Raw genomic sequence first — 14,108 nt, forward strand, 5'->3', positions numbered from 1 at the left:
TTCAAAATAATTGAAGAAAACAAATCTATCCAGCCTAATAGTCCAAATAAGAGACTTTAGATTTTGAACTCTGAAGGCCAGCAACAATAACCCAATAGCACAAAATCCCTTTGCCTTTCTCAAATTCCCTCATTCTTCTGTGGTCCTGCCTCCTTTTTATGCTACACTTGTGCTTCTTTTTCTTCATCGTCGTTCTTTGGTTTTTCCTAGTTATTATTCTTCTTCGTCGGTGTTGTTCGTGTTGTTGTTGTTCTTCCTCTTCTTCAGTTCGGCTTCTCTCTGCATCTCCCCCTCCCTCCCTCTTGCTCCTTCTCAATTGCTCCATTGCTTCTAAGAGAAGTCTTCCATTTATCGTTTACTAAAATTTGATAATATATATTTTACTTTTTACTAATATTTTAATTGAAATAAATGAAGCAATCAAAATTATTGAGCAAAATAAAATAAAAAAAATTATGAAAATAGCCTCTCTGTAAACAGGTGTAAGATTTTACATGTCAACCATCTCGTGTAGGGTTTATAAATGAGTTTATTTATATTTTATTTTGTTTATTATGACGTCAACATACAATGCTACTTTTTTTTTTTTTATTAAACGGCAAGCCGTCATCCAAAATCCGAAGGATCCCCATCCCAAGAGGATTTTCGGCTTTGCAAACGTGGCATTCGCGGAAGAAAACGACATCGTGTTTGTTCAGTTTGTCCGTTTTGTTGATTGGGCAGGAGAGACGAAGCGGACAATTGAACAGACTGTAGCGAAGCCGAGAGTTTTCGATAGAGAGAAGAGAACGATTGGATGTTCACTAAAAATTGCAGAGGCGCATGTTAGTCATCCTTTGGAATCTGCTTCTCCTTTATTTACAAAATAAGCTTATACTTTTCTTTCTTGTTTTTTTTTTTCTTTTTAAGATCGAATATCTCAACTCTCCTAAAAATCTTTCTCTGCTTTCGGAAAATCAGTTGAGTTTGGGAATTTGTCGATTCTTTTATTGCATTCCTTGCATTTTAGGTGCATCTGATCGTCATTGCTCTATTTGCAGCGCATTTTGGATGTTGTGTTTGGGTTCAAAAGTGCAAAAATTGAGTTCATTGGAAGATTCAATAGTGGGATCCTGTAAGGGAGTGAACTGAGCTCTTTTTCTGCTGATAATGGATAATTTGGGGTTTGGTTTGGCTGCATTTGTGGATTTTTAGGGCTTTAAATTGATTTGGGGTTTTCAATTTTGTTTAAATAACAACTCTCTTTCCACTTCTTATGGTTCGCAATAGTGACTTATCTATTTGAAATTTAAATTGATGATAACCTGGTAGCATATGAACAGCTCCTATCTTTATGTAGTGTTGAACAATGAATCATTGATCTCTGCTCATGGACCATTAGTTTCATTATGGTGCTGGCAATGGTTGCTCTATGATGTAACCATATGTTTGAACATGAACTGATTTTTATTTGTTTAAATATATTTTCTTGATTCATTGTAGGCCATTACAACACTTAAGAAGGGGTCATATTTACTTACGTATGGGCGCGGAGGAAAGCCGAAATTCTGTCCATTTCAACTTTCAAATGTAAGTTCCCTTGCATGCATGTGTGTATAAAAATAAATAAATAAATAAATTCTATCCTAGCCTGTTAAATAACATAGCAAAAAACAACCGTAGAGAGGATGTTAGAATGACTGGATCCTCCTCTCTCTATGGTTCAGTCAAAATGATCAACAAATGTGCAAACAACAGATTGTCATTTCATCTTTCTACTCCATCCATTAATTTATATATCAACACAAGTTTGATTTATTGCATCCATTAATAATTCTTGTTCATCATAACATCACATATGGAAATATGAGGATGAATTGGATGAGGAATAAAGCATTCATATGAAGGTGGAAGTGGCACCTATTGAGGAAAAGTTGAGAGAGGGGAGATTAAGATGGTTTAAACATGTGCTTAGTAGACCACAAGTGCACTAGTATGGATGTTGAGTAAATTGAAGTTGTAGGAGACAGACCTATTAGGACATGGGGCGAAGTAGTTAGAAAAGATTTAACGGCTCTAGATATTTTTGAGGATGTATTCCTAAACTGATTGTGGCTTATACTTCATGCATTGGAAGTAATGACTGAATGTCAGCTTTGGTCTAAGTACTGGACAACATTGCATTACCACTTGTTCAAACTTAGAATGGTTTACTAGACATAGCCTTCTCTTTGTTGCTCGTATACTCGACGACCAATAACTACAAAATTTCACTGACTAGCCTAAAGATACAGATTTCAAGGGCTTGGAGATCAAAGACCATACAGCAGGTAATCTGTGGAGACAAAACATTGGCATGAGCCTTGGAACAAGGTTAAATTTTGAGGGCAGGGGAGGGCCCCAAGGGTGGGAGGAGTTAGTCTACATCGACTGTTTGACTGTTTTACTAATTATTACTATCATCCCCCAGTTTGACGTTTTAAGTTGGTTGGTACAAGGAGAATATGCCAAGTAAATTTGAATGAAAATACTTCGTAGGTAGCAGATCTTACTTCCAAATCCCGTCGCCTTGAAGTTGAACTTCAAAGAAAATCAAGGCAACTTAAGGAGGTTGCCACAATAGCAGCAGATGAAGCTGCAAAATACAAATCTGCAAAGAAAGTTATCAAGTCTCTTGCTGCTCAGGTTGGATAAGTTCAACTCTTTTTATGTTCAGTTTTTCAAGAACTTGTTAAATTGGTGTTAAATTTGTCATGTTAAAGTTGGCTTTGAAGAAACTGTCCATATTGCAATTTCTAATGACGAAATCAAAAACACATTACAAATTCAAGTTTGATCTTTGAAAAAAAACAATTAAGGCTCACGTAATCTTCAATAATGAAATGGCTTAGTCTCTAGACTGATGGCTTCTGTCTGTCAAAGACCATACACATTTGCATTTGGTTGCTGGCACGTGGCATATTCAATATTGTAATGCCATAGTTTCATCCTTCATAAAATAAGTAAATACTGGAGGATTTGTCTTGCCTATGATCATGTGTGTTTGGTCCAATGGACTAGATTGGAATGAACAAGAAAATTGCCATTTTCTCTTCTATTTGGGTACCAATTGGATATCACAAAAGTGGATTCTTGTCCTGTTTAGTCCTTTCTCTTCTGTCCCTTCATCCTCCATTGCACAGCTTGTGCTCTACAATTGGACAAGGGTAATAAATTTTATATTAAAAATAATATCCAATAGAAAATTATATAAACATTATATGCCCTAAGTAATGTAAATTGAAACAGTTTGTTTGAAATTTCCTCATTTAATATTACTTGAAAAATTGTGCTGAGCACTCTTTGAAAGCCACATGTGAATAAATTAAACGGTTTTGTGGCAGTGTTTGCAGGGAAACTCACATATTATAGGAAAAGGAAGAGGGCTAATATGTAATAATGAGTGAGAGAGTAGTTGTTTTGGAGGGAAAGTTAGTTTTTGGGGTTTTGGAAAATAGTAAAAGTAATAATAGAATTCTGTTAGAGCTGTTGACAGCTCAGATAAGCAGTCATGCTACTTGTATAAGAATAGCAATGTAATGCTGTATTGAGCATTAAAAAAAAAATTCAAATAATAGAAATCTCTCTCTCTTCTTTCTCCTCTCATCTCAGATTCTTTTCTTCCTCATCTCAGATTCATTTCTTTTTTCATCAAATTTCCTTTCCTCTGTATAGATTTTGAGTGAGAAAACAGCCGAGATATTACAAATTGGTATCAGAGCAAGGTTGCGAAGGGAATATTTGTGAAATTGCTGCAAGGGAGTTGCAATTATGACTAGATCTGGCGCCATTCTTCAAGATGCAACTATTGCTAGAATCGCAGACCTGGAGGAGCAGTGTAGGGTTCTGCAGGAGGAAGTGAGAAGAAATAAGGAGGAGCTGGAGCAGAAAATTGATTCCTCAGTAGCAGCTTCCAGTGACAGAATCCTGACAGAGATGCGAGCCTTGTTTGGGAGTTTGGGACTTGAAAAACATGCCATGAGTCATGAAGATGCTGGGCAATCCTCTGCTTCTCTCGGGGGGCAAGGAATTTTGGGTAACCCAAAAGCTAAGAATAACAAGCAGATTGGAGAAGCAAGTGGATCCAATTTGGACGAAGGTATGTCAAAGAATTTACCCAAGATTGAGCTGATTACTTTGGAAGGGAAGGAACCTAGGGTGTGGTTGAGAAAATGTGTGAAATATTTTAAAGTGTATGGTGTTGCTAGGGATCAAATGGTGGCAGTAGCTAATTTGTTTTTAGTAGATAGGGCAGATGCATGGTACCATAACTGGATCAAAGGTGAAGGGCAGCATGGTTGGGAGGAATTTGAAGGGGCTTTGTGTGTCAGATTTGGAGAGGAAGGATTGGAGGATGTAGTGGAGGAAATGATGAAATTAAGACAGGAGGGGTCAATTGGAGAATATCAAGATAAATTTGAGGATCTATGAATTAGAGTGGAAAGGGTCATGCCTAACTTAGGGGAGGCCTTCTTTGCCTAACTTAGGGGAGGCCTTCTTTTTGGCTAGCTTTGTGGGAGGTTTAAAAGAAGAAATTAGGCTTATGGTGAGAATGTTTAGGCCAGCAACACTCTCACATGCTTTGGAAATTACCAGATTATAGGAGCAAATCTTGAATTATAACCAGAAACCTGCATCCAACAGCAGACCCCATTACAACACTTATAAAGCCAATTACACCTCCTATTCTGGTCCCACACAATCTAAATTCACTTTCAACAATCAGTTTTACCCCTATGCACCCCCAAAAACCCCTATTGGAGAACAATCTGCCACTGCCAAACAACCTACCCTTTCTCAAAAACCAGCCATATCTATCAGCTCCAGTAACTAGCCTGTACAGAAACCAAACACTAATGTGAGTACTTCTATTATTAGACAGCCCAGACCTTGCTTTAGATGTGGAGAGAAGTACTTCCCTGGCCACCAATGTAGACAAAAATCTGTAATGGTTGTTGAAATTGAGAATGAGGGAGCAATAGCTTTTCAATTACAAGACCAAGTAGTTTTGGAGGGAGAAGAAATGCAGCGTGAGGTGTTAGAAAGTGAGTTAGTGAACCCACCTGTAGAGGCCACTCTTTCCATACATGCATTGGAGGGCAAACAAGGGAATAAAACCATTAGGATGAGTGGGCAGTATAAAAATAGAGAATTAATAATTTTAATTGATAGTGGTAGCACTCACAGTTTTGTGGATGCCAAGGTAGTTGAAGAATTGAAGGTGCCCATCATTGGAGTGCCTACTTTTTCTATGACAGTAGCTGATGGCAAGAAAATGCTGAACAATACCATTTCTCCAGCTTTCAGCTGGAAGATGAATCAATATTCTTTCTATTTTGATCTTAGGGTTCTAGAAATGGGGAGCTTTGATATAATCCTGGGTGTGGACTGGATGGCAATCCAGTTTTATTTGACTTTGAGCAGTCCAGGATTAGCTTCTTTAAAGATGGAAAGCTGGTAATTTTGCAAGGCATATTGTCTGGAGATGCTTCTCCTAAACTGCTGAATGGTGGCAGCTATGAGTAGTTGATGCAAAAAAAAGGAGAGAATTTCAAGATTTTTCTATTTTGTGTTCAAGCTATTTCTTTGTCCCAACATTACAATATGACAGTTACTATGGAATCAGGTACTTTCTCAGCTGCTTTGCAATCACTTTTACAAAAATATAGTTGCATTTTTCAGAATCCAAAGGGTTTACCCCTTTTAGGAGTCACAATCACTCCATTCCTTTGCTGCCCAATACTCAGGCTGTCAATGTTAGGCCATACAGATGCCCTTATTTTCAGAAGGCTGAGATAGAAAGATTAGTAACAGAGATGCTGGATTCTGGGATCATTCAGCCCGGCACTAGCCCTTATGCATCCCCTGTGTTATTGGTGAAGAAAAAAGATGGCACCTGGCATTTTTGTATTAACTATAGGAGATTGAATGACATTACTATCAAAGATAAATTTCCCATTCCCATAATTGATGACTTATTGGATGAGCTTCATGGGGCATCAATCTTTTCTAAGATTGACTTAAAAGCAGGTTACCACCAAATTAGGGTGGACCCACCTGATGTTCACAAAACTGCTTTTAAGACACATCAAGGGCACTATGAATTTACCGTCATGCCCTTTGGGCTAACAAATGCCCTAGCAACTTTTCAGGCCTTGATGAATCATATATTTCATAAGCACTTGAGGAAGTTTGTGCTTGTTTTTTTTGATGATATTCTGGTATACAACTCTTCTATAGAAAAGCATATGCAGCACCTGGAGATAGTATTTCAGATCTTGAAAGAACAGAAATTATATGCTAAACTCAGTAAATGCTCTTTTGGAAAAACTGATATTGATTATTTAGGCCACTTAATTTCTGAGGAGGGAGTTAAAACTGATCCCTTCAAGATTCAAGCAATGATAACATGGCCAGTTCCTCAGACTCTTAAAGAATTAAGAAGCTTTTTGGGTCTTACTGGGTACTATAGAAAATTTGTGCAGGGTTATGGAATCATTAGTAAGCCTTTGACTAATATGCTTAAAAAGGATGCTTTTCAGTGGACTGATGCAGCCCAGCAGGCCTTTGAGTAACTCAGGCTTGCTATGTCTCAAGCACCTGTGCTAGCTCTTCCTGACTTCAACAAACCTTTCATTATAGAGACTGATGCTAGTGGCAATGGCATGGGAGCAGTCTTACAACATGAAGGACACCCTATAGCTTATGTTTCCAAAGCCTTTGGGCCTAGAGCTAAAGCTTTGTCTGTGTATGAAAGGGAGCTTTTGGCGATTCAGTTTGCTGTCTCCAAATGGGGACATTACTTGGAGCAAGGACTGTTCTTTATTAAGACTGACCATGAAAGCATCAAGCATTTGCTTGAGCAAAGGCTTCATACCAGTCTTCAATTCAAGGGAATTTCAAAGTTATTGGGTCTTCAATATTAGATCCTTTATAAGAAAGGGACAGAAAACAAGGTAGCAGATGCTTTGTCTAGGAAATCTATTCATGAGGAGCAGCTTACTATGACCCTTCAATCTTCTCTACAACCTACTTGGATGTCCCAATTAATTGCTAGCTATGAAGGGGACTCTATTGCTAAAGATTTAATAATTCATCTTTCTTTAGATGAAGCTGCTCACCCTGGATACACTTATAAGGAAGGGTTGTTATTTTTCAAAGGCAAGCTGTATGTGGGTATAGCATGAAAATTGAGAGAGCAACTCCTGGATATCTATCATATCTCTTGTTTGGGTGGACATTCAGGTATCAATGCCACATATGACAGGTTCAGTAGACATTTTTACTGGCCAGGTATGATGAAATCTGTTATAGATTGGGTAAAGGCCTGTGATACTTGTGCTAGATGTAAGGTGGAGCATTGTGGTACATCTGGACTGTTGTAGCCCTTGACAGTCCCAACACAAGCCTGGCAGCATATTACTATGGATTTCATTAAACAAATGCCTAAGTCTCAAGGAAAAGACACTATTCTTGTTGTTATTTGCTTATTAACTAAGTATGCACACTTCATTCCTCTCCAACATCCGTTCACTGCTTCTGGGGTTGCCAAAATATTCATGGATACAATCTTCAAGCTACATGGCATACCACTATCAATAGTCTGACAGAGAGAATTTTTTCTAGCTTATTCTGGAAGGAATTGTTCAAGACTCTGGGAACTACTCTTGCTTATAGCACTGCCTACCATCCACAATCAGATGAACAATCCGAGAGACTCAATCAGTGTGTAGAGGGCTATTTGAGATGTTTGAGTTACTAGAAACCATAGTCTTGGTCTAAGTGGCTTTCTTTGGCAGAATGGTGGTCTAACACCATTCATCATAGTGCCTTAAAGCCTTAAAAATGTCCCCATTTGAGGCATTATATAGATATAAGCCACCTTCATTAGCACTCCTTCCTACCGTCATTACTATGGTTGGCGCAGTTTCATACTTGATTTCAGAAAGAAAACACATGTCTCAATTCCTTAGGGACAATTTGTTGGCTGCACAAAACCGTATGAAGCAGTATGCAGGTCTGAAAGAGTGTTTGATGTGGGGGATTGGGTTTACCTTAAATTGCAGCCCTACAGACAAACATCCCTTGATGTCAAGAAAAATCTCAAGTTAGCTGCTAGATTCTATGGCCCTTATGAGATTCTTGATAGAATTGGTGAAGTAGACTATAAGCTGAAATTGCCTGAGTCAGCTCAAATTCACCCTGTTTTTCATGTCTCACTCCTCAAGAAGAAATTAAGTCAGCAGGCTGTTGTGATTCAGGATTTACCCACTTTTCAGGATGAACAAATTGTTATTGCACCAGCCAAAGTCCTAAAGACTAGAATTATACACAGGAATGGACAGAAGGTATTACAAGGACTCATTCAATGGCTCAACCTCCCTGAAGAAGAAGCTACTTGGGAAGATCAGACTTTTCTCTTAAGTCAGTTTTCAGAATTCAAAACAGTTTTCGGAATTCAAAACTTCTTGGGGTCAAGAAGTTTCTCATGGGGAGGGTATTATCACATATTATAGGAAAAGGAAGAGGGCTAATATGTAATAATGAGTGAGAGAGTAGTTGTTTTGGAGGGAAAGTTTGTGGGGTTTTGGAAAATAGTAAAAGTAATAACAGAATTCTGTTAGAGCTGTTGACAGCTCAGATAGGCAGTCATGCTACTTGTATAAGAATAGCAATGTAATGCTGTATTGGACATTGGAAAAAAAATTCAAATAATAGAAATCTCTCCCTCCTTTCTCCTCTCGTCTCATATTCTTTTTTTCCTCATCTCAGATTTATTTCTTTTATCATCAAATTTCCTTTCCTCTGTATAGATTTTGAGTGAGAAACAGCGGAGATATTATAGAAACCTTCAAAATGAATTAATTAAAAAGTTAACAAGATGTAAGCTGACATTTTTGTCATTTTAAAAATTTTATCAACTGATACTCTTTGTCATTTTAAAAATTTTATTAACTGATACTCTCTCTCTCTCTCTCTCTCTCTCTCTCTCTCTCAGGAGGGTGGAGGATTGATTAGTGCTTGGATATTCATTCAGATTTCTGAATGCATTTCCCATAACAATATGGTGTTCCAACATTTTGACACTTGATTGTGTCACAGTTGAAGCAGATGGCTTAAAAACTACCAGAAAGGCTGAATTCCAGCACTATTTCGGGTTCTATTAACAAACAAGCTTCCAGTGGTCAAAAGAGATCATCCAGCGAGAGATGTTCTTCAAGTTAACTCTCTCGTGAAATTGAGTTCAATGGCAATGCAGTAGATCATCAAATGTTGTCATACAGAGCCAAAGCTCAAACTGAGAAGCCACAGTGGGAAGTACAAGCTGAACCAGGGGTGTACATTACATTGTCTTCCTTGCCAAGCGGTGGTAATGAACTCAAAAGGATTTGTTTCAGGTGTTGATTCTATTTAACTGTATTAGTAAATTCACCAAAATTAATAACCAACATGATACCAAGGATCAAATCTTTTGTTAGATTATTGACTTTTGACCTTCCTCCATATATCTTAATCTGGCTTCTGATTATTTTTACACTGGCTTTAATTGGAGTCGTTCCTCCATACTGATGCAATCTAAGCTCTTCGCTTTGAGTTAATATGCATGCATTGTAGAATGAACTGCATGAAAATGTGTTTTTACCATTTTGAGCTTTAACACTGAATAATTTTGGCTGCCACTTTCAAAGAGAAATAGCCATTAAGAAAACTGGAAATCACTTGCATGGAACACGTTGGTTGCTTTGCTTGTGGAACAAGAGACCAGACCACTGTTTAAATTTAGCTGAGATGAATGTCATTCACTGCCCTTTCCTGAAATCTGGTGGAACCATTGCCAAGTATAGTTTCTACTTTCTGCAAAATGACAAGAAGTATGCAACTTTATGGCCTTTCCAACAATTGTGATTTTACCAACTACAGTCACCAAGCAGACGGATTCTCTGTACATTACAGAATGGATTTTGCTAAGTGCTACAATGAACAGTCTTATTGTGAATTACGAAATTTTTATATGTTTTATTCACTTTCTACATTTCATAGTGAGTTATAAAATTTTCATGATTATTATGACACTGTTCACCTTAGTGACTCATTCACTCAGCGCTTTTTTTTTTTTTTTTTCTGGTTACAAAATATATTCGTTTTAAGACATTTGGTCTGTGACATGCCTTAATTCATTAGCAATTGAGTTTTTGGTTTTTTCCTTCTCTTACGTTTCAATTATCTTGTACAGTCAGAAGCATTTCTCAGAACAACAAGCAGAGAAGTGGTGATCAGAAAATGGGTCCAAGGTATGTGAGCGGCACAACATCCTAAGTCAGATTAAAGTGCAACCTTTTTTTTCTCCGTCAGTTTTTTGAGAAGGTGGATTGTCTAAGAGACTGACATTTCTTTCCACGACACTCTCGTTTTCCACTGGAAACTGTAAATTCTTCTTTTTTCCCCCAACTACCCAGTAGAGTTTTCATTGAGGATCCAGGTATAGAATTTGTTGGTTAGACTGAGATATAAGAGAAGTAAGAATGTAGGGAAGGTAACAGAAATGAAATACATTTCGAGTAGTGAAGCAGTCATTATTTTTTAGTTCTTTTTCCCTCTTGTTTCTTCTGTCCGGTAGTTGTCCTCAAACTAGTTTGTGGAAAATGAAAGTAAAGCATGCAGGCTTGTATGTAAAAGGAAAATTCATCCTGGAATGAATTTCATCCACAGGCACCGTTTGTTCAATTGCATGATTAAACCAACAAAAAGAGGAAGCACAGAAAATGCATATTTTTTTTTTTTGTTTTCACCTACAAATTTCCTAGGGTACTGGCGTGTAAATTGTGATTGTTAGAAAGATTACTCAAACTGAGTTATGCTAGCCAATATGTAACACTCTTTTTTCAGAGAAAATAATTTGTTTATAATAAATATTGGAAAATATTTTCTTATAATATTATGGAGTTGTAAATTTACAATAAAAATTTCATTTGTATAGTTATAAGATTTCTCTCACCCCTTCCTACGAGTACCCAAGACCTGGCCATGGGTTGGTTTCGTCTGAAACCGGTTCGACCAGTTCACAGTTCAGCACAATTCTGATTCGAAAATGATTCTAATTCAATGTGGTTCAGACCAGTTCTTCATATTATCAAACTGCAATAAATTTTTTTGACATCATTTATAAATTAAATAATTTAGTTTCTAATTAAAAAATTAAAAAAATATAATTATAAATTCAATATAAATTAAAAAAAATAAATTGGGCCGATTCCGGCTCAGAATCGCTGACTTTGAACTAGCTGATTATGCACTAGGTTCAAGGGGCCTTTAACCGGCCTCCCTAACCCCGGGTCAAGGCCCAGAACCATTGACCCAAGCCGGTCCCGGTCCAATTCAAGGCCGAGCCTGCCCTCCGCTGGGTCTGGTACCCCATGACGCTGAGCACCTTTTCGTCCCAGCCCTCAGCCACCTTCTAATCAGCAACCATCAATTTCAATTGCGCTGCATCCAGCTTCCTTCCCTGTCCTTTCTTTTCTCTCTACTGGCCTATTTCTGGTGTTTGCATTTATCCTGTGTACTTCCATTTCCTGCCATTTGCTGCGATCTGGCAACCTTCCAACAACGGCGTAAGTATTGGAAAGAAGAATCGAATCAGTAGGGTGTTGATCATCTATATCAACCAGCATTATTTTCACACGTTCCCCTAGTTCAACATTTCCATACACTCGGCAAGCCGCAAGCAATGCACGCCAAGCAGTGCCATCGCTCCTAATGGGCAATCTTTTGATCAGGTCATACGCTTCCTCTAGTAAGCCTGCACGCCCTAAAAGATCAATCATACATCCATAGTGCTCAATCTTTGGTAAAAAGCCAAATACTTGAACCATCCTCTCAAAACATTTCATCGCTTCTATCACCAATCCACCGTGGCTACAAGCGCTTAAAACTCCCAAGAAAGTAACTTCATTGGGTCTAAATCCTTCCTCCTCCATCCTGTAGAAGAGATCAACAGCATTTCTTGCTTGCCCATGAACTCCATAACCTAAAATCATGGCTGTCCAAGATTTTACATCTTTGCTTTCCATCTTCTCAAAAATTTGAATAGCCTTGTCCAAAAACCCACATTTAGCAAACATATCAACCAAAGCAGTCCCAAGAACTGCATCCAATTCCAATCCCTCCTCTTCCACATAATAACTGAGACGCCGGCCTAATTTTATTGATCCAGAGGCAGCACAAGCCGCAAGCAGCCCTGCCAATGTAGATGAAATTGGTTTCACTCCTTCCAGTTTCATGATCTGCATTAAAGACATAGCTTGTTCTAGCAGCCCAACTTTTGCATACTTGTCTATCATACAATTCCATAGAACAACATCCTTTTCAACAACTGCATCAAAAATTCTACGTCCTGAATCAATATCTCCTGTTTTAGCGTACATTTCAATCAAAGCCGTAACCACATTTAGATTTGAACAAAAGCCAATATTGATGCAACGCGCATGAACAGACTCTCCTCCAAGTAAATCTCCTAAATCAGCAAAAGCAGACAAAACAGTCAACAATGTGGCCGCATTCACCCTCAAACCACAACTAAACATTTGCTTAAACAATTCTTTCGTCTCAGCAGGCCGAGATGCTCGGAGGTAAGCACCCATCAAAGCATTCCAAGAAACCAAATCATTCTCTTGAGGAAATTCTTCAAACAACTTACGGGCATCCTCAATTCTGCAAGAAACGCCATAAAAATGCAAGAGTGTATTCTTTACATTAATAAACATCACATGACCAGATCTCATAACAATCCCATGGATCCCCTGACCTGTCTTAATAGCCAGTTCACGAGCACAAGCTTTAAGAATTGTAATGAAAGAGAACTGGTCGAGTGCGATCCCTTCAGCCCTCAAGTTATCGAAAACAGCAAAAGCTTTTTTTGGGTCATCACAAACAGAATAGGCTCTGAGCATAGTATTGAACATGAAGAGATTTGGGTTTTGTATATGGTTGAAGATTGAGGCTGAATAATTAACGTCTTTTATTGAAGATGCAAGAAGCTTGCTTATAGCGAAAGGGCCTTGATCGATACCAATTTTGACCATAAAGGCATGGATTTGAGAGATTTCAGATGTTTGTTTGCATGATTTCAACAAGGAAATAAGCCTAAAATCGAATTTTTGCGCCAAGCGTGTGGAATTGGCCAAGTTCATGAGCCAGGCAAGTTTTCAGTTCCAAGCGAAATTTGTTGAAACAAGAGATCCACTCCAATGAGAGAATATTAAATTTAATACAAACAAGTAAATAAGAAACATATTATTGGGAAAAGACTCATTTTAGCCACTTAAATTTTATCTGAAAATTAAATTAGCCCTTAAAGTTTTTCAAAATTCATTTAAGCCCTTCAAGTTCTTAAAATAACACTTTAAACTCCAAACTTTACATAGTTAGCATATTTTGGACCAAAAAATAGTCACGTGACAGACAATCACCTTTTTTTTCCTAACTATTAGCGGTCATCTCTATTCACTCACAATTCCATAATAAACTGTAAATAATTTCAGAAGATTCCTAAATCCTTGTGTGAAGATTTGTGAGAGAGATAAAGTGAAATGGATTCATCTTCATTGTCGGCGCGGTCGTTTGCTTCAGCAATGGGTAGTTCACGCAGAAGAGGTCATGTTGAAGATGTTGACCCACTGGTGAAGTGCTATTGTCGTGTACCTGCAAAAATATGGACAACATGGAAGGACACAAATCCTGAACGACTTTTTTTTGGATGTGCGAAATTTCGGGTAAGTGAATTTGGTTAATGAAATTAGATGTTATCATTCTTATGTTGTAATGTTAATTTGGGAAATTAGTTTTTGAATTTTTGTATGCATATGTAGAATAGATATTGTAGATGTTGTGAATATTTTGATTCGATTGATGCTAAAGCACCTGCTTGGGTAAATGATTTGATTAATGATCTTTTGAGGGAGAAGAGAAAGCTGGAATATAAGATGAAGCAGTTAAGGAAGATGGATAGGGCTAGTATTGTTTTGGAAGAAATTGATAATACAATGGAAAAGCAAAAGGTTCTGAAAGAAAGCAAAAAAGGGGAAATTGTGATG

At 37.7% G+C, this 14,108-nt stretch overlaps 2 protein-coding genes across 2 annotated transcripts; one reads left to right on the forward strand and one right to left on the reverse strand.

The window, feature by feature from the left end:
• Positions 1-554: 554 nt before the first annotated feature.
• Positions 555-10,606, forward strand: LOC110638744 (uncharacterized). The gene is made up of 4 exons (XM_058143147.1): positions 555-824; positions 1,041-1,114; positions 1,483-1,569; positions 10,253-10,606. Exons 1-4 carry the CDS (start codon positions 555-557, stop codon positions 10,290-10,292), a joined length of 471 nt encoding a protein of 156 aa, XP_057999130.1. The 3' UTR covers positions 10,293-10,606.
• Positions 10,607-11,084: 478 nt separating this feature from the next.
• Positions 11,085-13,294, reverse strand: LOC110638751 (pentatricopeptide repeat-containing protein At1g26900, mitochondrial). The gene has a single exon (XM_021789423.2). It carries the CDS (start codon positions 13,203-13,205, stop codon positions 11,478-11,480), a length of 1,728 nt encoding a protein of 575 aa, XP_021645115.2. The 5' UTR covers positions 13,206-13,294; the 3' UTR covers positions 11,085-11,477.
• Positions 13,295-14,108: the final 814 nt, after the last annotated feature.

Source organism: Hevea brasiliensis, chromosome 2, assembly GCF_030052815.1.
Source record: "Hevea brasiliensis isolate MT/VB/25A 57/8 chromosome 2, ASM3005281v1, whole genome shotgun sequence".
In the NCBI taxonomy this organism is placed as follows: domain Eukaryota; kingdom Viridiplantae; phylum Streptophyta; class Magnoliopsida; order Malpighiales; family Euphorbiaceae; genus Hevea; species Hevea brasiliensis.